General features: G+C 50.2%; 1 protein-coding gene across 1 annotated transcript in view; it reads left to right on the top strand.

Moving 5' to 3' along the window:
- Positions 1 to 8,348, top strand: part of LOC311327583 (putative E3 ubiquitin-protein ligase HECTD2) — a gene marked incomplete at both ends in the record, with an annotated part of 31,415 nt that overhangs the window by 13,017 nt on the left and 10,050 nt on the right. The window contains 3 exons of the mRNA XM_084460671.1: positions 1,033 to 1,121; positions 3,946 to 4,104; positions 5,393 to 5,467. Of these exons, the coding sequence (XP_084316797.1) occupies positions 1,033 to 1,121; positions 3,946 to 4,104; positions 5,393 to 5,467 (323 nt within the window). The remainder of the gene's footprint in view (positions 1 to 1,032; positions 1,122 to 3,945; positions 4,105 to 5,392; positions 5,468 to 8,348) is intronic.

Genomic DNA, 8,348 nt, shown 5'->3' with positions numbered 1-8,348 from the left:
CTTTCTCTCTCATCTCTTTCTCCCTCTCTCTCTCTCTCCTCTCTCTCTCTCTCTCTCTCTCTCTCTCTCTCCCTCTCTCTCTCATTCCCCTCTCTCTCCCTCTCTTTCCCTCTCTCTCCCTCTCTCTCTCTCTCCCTCTCTCTCTCTCTCTCTCTCTCTCTCTTTCCCTCTCTCTCTCCCTCCCTCTCTCTCCCTCTCTGTCCCCTGTCTGCTGAGTAGTTCTTTCCATCTCAGTGTTATGCGAGGGCCAGGCAAGCTGCCCAGACTAAATGAAAACTGTGGCTTCCTCATTAAAGCAGGGAAACCCCCCTACACAGTAACAGAGCCGTCTGTATGCCCATACTTTCCCCTCTCTCCGCACTCATTCTATTTCAACTCAACCTGTTTTCTCCATGGTCCAGGGTAATGTATATGTCAGCTTCCCAGAGCTGAGAAACTCACAAAACACTTCTTGTCTGAAGGTCACGCTCAAAGTATCCATGCGGGTCTAAACAACTTCAGAAAAGGGTGCGTTTAAAAGGTCGTCCTATAGAATATTATCAGACCGCACATCGAAGAGTCGGCGCTGAAGAATGTTTGTCCAGGAGTGCAGGTCGTGACGTACAGTAACAACATGCTGTCCGTTCCACAGGATGAGCGAATTGTACTCGAGGGTGTCGTACAGTACAGTGTGTACAGTACAGTGTGTACGGTCAATATGCATAACATAGACACAAGGCACAGTCAAATCACCCCGTGCTGATGAGTCCACTTTGCAGCCAAGCAAAGGCCCTGTGCTCTACTGTTCTGTGCTCTACTGTTCTGCGCTCTACTGTTCTGCGCTCTACTGTTCTGCGCTCTACTGTTCTGCGCTCTACTGTTCTGCGCTCTACTGTTCTGCGCTCTACTGTTCTGTGCTCTACTGTTCTGCGCTCTACTGTTCTGCGCTCTACTGTTCTGCGCTCTACTGTTCTGTGCTCTACTGTTCTGTACACTTTATTCGCTGGATTCAGACCTTTGTTGAAGTCGTGCTGTTTGTCTGCTTGTTTTCAGGCATGTTCACGTACCTGACGGATTCTCGCTGCCACTGGTTCAGCAGCTGGAAGTGCGACAACTACTCCGAGTTCCAGTTGGTCGGGACTGTATCCTTTTCACACACACACCAGGACGTCCCACCGAGGGCAACACTCTTATACGGCAGGTACTTATGACACACACACACACACACACCAATTAGGCATGAGCTAAATGGGTTGGAGCAGGGCAGTCCTCCTGGGTAACCACACGGGAGAAATAGATACTGTAATGTATTTCCACGGCTGTAAATCTGTCCAGCCATTACACAGAACACATCTCTCCATCAAATGCTTTTCCAGCTACATATCATACAGTCTGTACAGTACTTATTATTAAAACAGATCAGGCAGAGGACTTGAGCAGGATACAAACCACAATACGTTTATTGTACCAACAATATATTCTTGAGATTTGGCTATTTCTTGCTTTCCATTCCTCTGAACTGCAGTGGGGTGGATATGTTTTTTTGTGTGTGTGTGTGAGTGTGTGTGTGTGTTGTGAGCATGTGCGCGTGTTATCAAGGGGGTCATGCAGGACTATTCTATAGAATTAAATAAATTCTTTCTAGTTAGCCATATAGACCATCTGGGACCTTTCAAACCTCTGGGTTACGTAACAGCTGTGTGTGTGTGTGCGTATTGTTGAGGGTGCATGTCTGTCTATGTGCGGGGGGTGGGGGGGGGGATGCATGAGCGTGCGTTGCTTGTGTATGAGTGTTTAACACTCTCTCTTTCTATGTGTGTGTGTGTGTCATAACTCAAATGCCTGATTAGCTAGCCAGCCATGGATAGATGGAGCTAGCGTGTGTATCCCTCCAGACAGAGATGGAGAGAGCTAGAGTGTGTATTCCTCCAGACAGAGATGGAGAGAGCTGGCGTGTGTATCCCTCCAGACAGAGATGGAGAGAGCTGGCGTGTGTATCCCTCCAGACAGAGATGGAGAGAGCTAGAGTGTGTATTCCTCCAGACAGAGATGGAGAGAGCTGGCGTGTGTATCCCTCCAGACAGAGATGGAGAGAGCTGGCGTGTGTATCCCTCCAGACAGAGATGGAGAGAGCTAGAGTGTGTATCCCTCCAGACAGAGATGGAGAGAGAGTGTGTATCCCTCCAGACAGAGACGGAGAGAGAGAGTGTGTATCCCTCCAGACAGATGGAGAGAGCCAGCGTGTGTATTCCTCCAGACAGAGATGGAGAGAGAGTGTGTATTCCTCCAGACAGATGGAGAGAGCCAGCGTGTGTATTCCTCCAGACAGAGATGGAGAGAGAGAGTGTGTATCCCTCCAGACAGAGACGGAGAGAGCCAGAGTATGTATCCCTCCAGACAGACGGAGAGAGAGTGTGTATCCCTCCAGACAGAGATGGAGAGAGCCGGAGAGAGCCAGAGTGTGTATCCCTCCAGACAGAGACGGAGAGAGAGTGTGTATCCCTCCAGACAGAGAGTTATTAGTCGTGAGACTACATCTAAGGCTGCTGGTCCCTCTGCCTCTCCACCTCTCAGTGCTGTAAAACTGAGCCTGTCTCATAAAAATGAGATGGATGAGAGGGGCCCCTCTCTATCTCTCTCTCTATCTCTCTCCATGTCTCTCCATCCCTCTCTTTCTCTCTCTCTCCCTCTCCTCTCACTCCCTCCATCCCTCTCTTTCTCTCTCTCTCTCTCTCTCTCTGTCTGTTCTCTCTCTCTCTCTCTCTGTCTGTGATACTGTATCTCACCACCACTGGCTCCTTTGGTCTCACACGTCTGTCTGAGTGTCAGCTCTCAGAGCCAGATTCATTGACAAGTACTCTCATCTAAGATGTTTTGTAGTTTAGGATTACAAATGCACTTGAGTGAATATAATCACAATACTTGTGATTGACTTTATTTCAATTGCGAACAGTATGTGCTCAGTGTGTTTACTGTACAGTAAGTGTGTGTGTTTCTACGTGTGTCTGTGTGTGTATGTCTGCCCTACCTGCAGTTCTCACAGCATAATGTCCAAAGAGAACTGAGTGAGCTCACTCTCTGAACTGCAACATCACTCCTCATATGGTCACCATATGGAGACTGACCAGCTGAGAACGCTTTCACAGAGAGAGAGAGAGGGAGAGAGAGAGAGAGAGTGTGTGTAAAAGAAAGAGTGTGTGTGTTCTGGTGCTGGGGAACGAATTCACTGAATGCCCTGTCCACCTGCAGTACTTTATGGGTAGGGCGGTGGCTGACGTAGTCTGAACACACATACACACACGCGCACACACACACACACACAGTGATATAACACAAAGCAGTCATTCACTGTGTTGAAGTTGTTGTGGCACAACCTTCTGTGTGCGAACTGGACAGCAGCCCAGCCATTCAGTGCCTCGTCAAACAGTGCACTCTGTCAACATGCTCTGTGTATTTGTGTTGGAATCATTATTGGTAATGACCAGTGTGTGTGTACAGTTGATGTCCATGTGTTTTTAGATGGACTAGGAGGATATATTAGCCTCTATCGCTGTAATAATTTTGACATCTGTGGCATAGCACCAAGAGAGTGAGACCAAGTCTTAAAATGTTTTACTTTCGATCAGATTTAATTCCACTACACTGTAAATATGGATGGACTGGTAAATGGGCTGCACTTATATAGCACTTTTATCCAAAGCGCTTTACAATGGCCTCTCATTCACCCATTCACACTCACATTCACACACCAATGGCGGCAGCTGCTAGGTGCTAGGTGCTAACCTGCTCATTGGGAGGAATTTGGGGTTCAGTGTCTTGCCCAAGGACACTTCGACATTTGGACAGGAGGAGGCGGGATTCGAACCGCCGACCCTGCGATCATCGGACGACCCGCTCTACCACTGAACCACAGCCGCCCCTGAATGAGACGCACGCGTTATCTCTTCTTGACCTCCCCTGTGTCAGCTGATGGGCCTGGCTGTGTACAACAGCATCGCCTTGGACATCCACTTCCCTCCCTACTGCTTCAAGAAGCTCCTGACTCCGCCCATCCTGTCCTGTGACCAGAACGCCCCCATCGGCATGGCGACCCCCACCCTGGAGGACCTGCAGCAGATCATGCCGGTATGTGAGCTCTGATTGGTTAAGAAGCCCTAGTGAGGAATTTCAAGATGATTACAGTAAGCCTATAGAAGAATGAATGCTCCCTATGTGTGTGTGTGTGGTTATTGTTTGAAGTTGTATTTATACTATATTGTCCTCAGCTGAATTGGAACTGAAAGCTCCTTTACCTGGGCTTGTAGTTCTGATAGCTGCACCACTTTAAACCACTAGGGGGAGCCAAACGTTAACCTTTGTCTGTCGAGGCTGAAATGTTTTCCTTTGGGCTACAGGAATCAACATACATACATACTATGTAGGATAAGCTGACAGTATTCAAGACTTCTCTGGAGTAGTTTAACAGGGCTTATATTTAGCATTTTGAGCCCTGTTATTTACGATCACATACAACGGTCCATGTCAACATTTTGACTGTGCACACTTGGGATATTACTGCTCATTGCTCATGTCACAGCTAAGTAGGCTACACAATGGATCTGTGGGAATATGCACGTATGCATGTGCGCATGTCTGCGTGTGTGTGTGTGTGTGTGTGTGCACGTGTGTGTCTGCACGTGTGTGTGAGGGCCTCAGCCACGCCCACTGGCTTGGTTAGCATACCTCTGGTGCCACATTAATGCTGCCCTGCTGCCTCTTTGCAGGGCAGAGACAGATGGACAAACAGACAGACAGACAGGCAGAAGGACACCGCCATGCCATATGAAGCTCATTGAAGACTAGCCCCATACACCTTAAAGTCTCCGCCCTGAGATTGGGAGGTTGGGGGTTCGATCCCCGGCCGAGTCATACCAAAGATTATTAAAAAGTGGTACTCGATCCCTCCCTGCTTGGCACTCAGCATCGAGGGTTGGACTGGGGCCAAGTCCCTGCGTCATGTCCAGTCATGTCCCTGCGTCTACATTAAGCTGCCTCACGCTAAGGAACCAGGAGATGGGGTCCTGCCCCATAAGCCACTAGGCTCGAGAACCATTAGTTCTCAAGGCTAACTTTTCCCATACATCCATACACCATCATGCTATTCATCTCAACCATAGCTACTGTACATTGGTGGCTGATCTGAGATCAGAGGGCTGTATTTTAGTCTGCAGGGCTCTGTTGCCACCAGACCTAGATTTGGTCCATGAAGACCTTATTTAGTGGGTGAGTGACTGTGGTTGTAAACGTGAGTGACCGTGGTTGTAAACATGTGAGTGACCATGGTTGTAAACATGTGAGTGACCGTGGTTGTAAACATGTGAGTGACCGTGGTTGTAAACATGTGAGTGACCGTGTCAGGATTCCTCTGTTCCAGGACCTGGCTCGAGGCCTGGGGGAGCTGCTGACCTATGAGGGAAACGTAGAGGAGGACTTCTACCTCACCTTCCAGGTACACTCCTCTCCTGTCCTGGCCTCTCCTCCTCTGTCCTCTCTAAGCCTCCCCTCTCCTCCTCTCTCCTCTCCTCTCCTGCTCTCTTCTCACCTGTCCTCTCTGCTCTCCTGTCCTCTCCTGTCATCTCCTCTCTCTCCTCTCCTCCTCTCCTCCTCTCTCCTCTCCTGTCCTCTCCTCCTGTCTCCTCTCCCTCTCTCTCCTCTCCTCCTCTCTCCTATCCTCTCCTCTCCTGTCCTCTCCTCCTGTCTCCTCTCCCTCTCTCCTCTCCTCCTCTCTCTCTTGTCCGCTCCTCCTCTCTCCTATCCTCTCCTCCTTTCTCCTGTCCTGCCCTCTCCTCTCCTGACCTCTCCTCCTCCTCTGTGGACTTCCTACCTGGAGACTCTGTGGAAACGGGCCCTGGTCTCCCACTCGCCCTGCCGTACACCAAACACGGACTCCCGAAATCACAACTTGACATAGCGATGTCAGGGTTTTGGTTAGACCCCTGGTTATTGGCCAGGTCGTCCTTGCGAGGCCCAGATAAACATTAGCTGAGGTGGATTTTTGCACCATATTACATCATGCTATGCACGTGTGAAGACCCTGGGCTCAGAGAGCTCCATTCCACCCCTACTCGAAGTCCAGCAGTGGACTACATGCTCACTTCTGCCCCAACACTTCAGAGCATGTCCAGGATGTGTTTCGAAGCCACGGCCGTGCGCCTCGTCTGACTGCTCGTAGAGCGCTAGGCTCCACGCAGTCTTAATGGACTGAATGAGATAGTGACTCACCAGAGCTCCAATCCCCTCAGGCTGTAATCATAAACCGATGCCGCTGCCTTACGATGTCTGTGCGTGTGCGCGCATGTGTGTGTGTGCATGACTGTGTGTGTGCCCGTATATGTACTTGTGTGTATGTGGGTGTTCAGAGAGTTGTGTGTGTGTGTGTCTGTGTGTGTTTGTGTGTGTGCATGCCTGTGTGTGTGCCCATATATGTACTTGTGTATGTGGGTGTTCAGAGAGTTGTGTGTGTGTGCCCGTATATGCACTTGTTTGTGTACTGTATGTGGGTGTTCAGAGAGTTGTTTGTGTGTGCGTGTGTGTATAGAGGGTTGTGAGTCTTCAGAACTGTCTTTCCCACTCCCCTCTGAAGAGCGTCACCGCAGTGTGAGAAGCCATGGCAGTAGGTCAGCACCAAAGTTGTCCAAGGAGAAGAGCGTCAAAGGAATGTTTGAATGGACACACAAGCCGAAAAGACCACTCCATAGTGTCTTATATCAAAACATGGCTGTGGTTCAGTACTGTATGCGCTAGTGAATGTAGCCTTATCTCAGATGGGCATACTGTATAACCAACCAATATCAAACAGCTGGCTGTGATTCAGTCACTTTGTCCAACCCTGATCAAGGGTTGGATTTGGTCAGTATGTGGGTCAAGAGATTCCAGGTCATCTTCAGAGTCGTCCATCATCAGCGCTCCGATTGCTACGTGACTGTAGCCTGACTAGGAGAAGCGGACACCTCGTTGTAGGTTGTGTGAGGTTACATTGCAGTGCTGCTATTTTGGCGCATCACAAGACATGAGCTAAGTCATGTTCATTGGCTCACTGTGGCGGAGCTAAACTCATTGGCTGGTGTCCCAACCATCATCCCACACGTGACAAATACACACACACATGCACATAAACCACACACTCACACAAGCAAACACACACACAAGCAAACACACACACACACACAAACACTATCCATCTCTACTGCTTCTATTTATATACTGTGTCCTTCACCCTATAGAGTTCGGGACCAGATCAAATACCTATTATCTCTGCCCCCTGGCTACTCATTACACCAAGCTATCTCCTAACCCCTCACACTCCTCTCCTCTCCTAACCCCTCACACTCCTCTCCTCTCCTAACCCCTCACACTCCTCCTCTCCTCTCCTAACCCCTCACACTCCTCCTCTCCTCTCCTAACCCCTCACACTCATCTCCTCTCCTAACCCCTCACACCCATCTCCTCTCCTAACCCCTCACACTCCTCTCCTCTCCTAACCCCTCACACTCCTCTCTGATCCTCTCCTAACCCCTCACACTCCTCCTCTCCTCTCCTAACCCCTCACACTCATCTCCTCTCCTAACCCCTCACACCCATCTCCTCTCCTAACCCCTCACACTCCTCTCCTCTCCTAACCCCTCACACTCCTCTCTGATCCTCTCCTAACCCCTCACACCCATCTCCTCTCCTAAACCCTCACATTCCTCCTCTCCTAACCCCTCACACTCATCTCCTCTCCTAACCCCTCACACTCCTCTCCTCTCCTAACCCCTCACACTCCTCCTCTCCTCTCCTAACCCCTCACACTCCTCCTCTCCTCTCCTAACCCCTCACACTCCTCCTCTCCTCTCCTAACCCCTCACACTCCTCATCTCCTCTCCTAAACCCTCACACTCCTCCTCTCCTAACCCCTCACACTCCTCCTCTCCTCCTAACCCCTCACACTCCTCTCCTCTCCTAACCCCTCACACTCATCTCCTCTCCTAACCCCTCACACTCCTTCTCTCCTCTCCTAACCCCTCACACTCCTCTCTGATCCTCTCCTAACCCCTCACACTCATCTCCTCTCCTAACCCCTCACACTCATCTCCTCTCCTAAACCCTCACACTCCTCCTCTCCTCTCCTAACCCCTCACACTCCTCTCTGATCCTCTCCTAACCCCTCACACTCATCTCCTCTCCTAACCCCTCACACTCCTCTCCTAACCCCTCACACTCCTCCTCTCCTCTCCTAACCCCTCACATTCCTCCTCTCCTATCCTAACCCCTCACACTCCTCTCGGATCCTCTCCTAACCCCTCACATTCCTCCTCTCCTATCCTAACCCCTCACACTCCTCCTCTCCT

This window comes from Borostomias antarcticus (genome assembly GCF_949987555.1).
Source record: "Borostomias antarcticus genome assembly, chromosome: 2".
In the NCBI taxonomy this organism is placed as follows: Eukaryota; Metazoa; Chordata; class Actinopteri; order Stomiiformes; family Stomiidae; genus Borostomias; species Borostomias antarcticus.
This window is presented reverse-complemented; position numbering and strand designations above follow the sequence as displayed.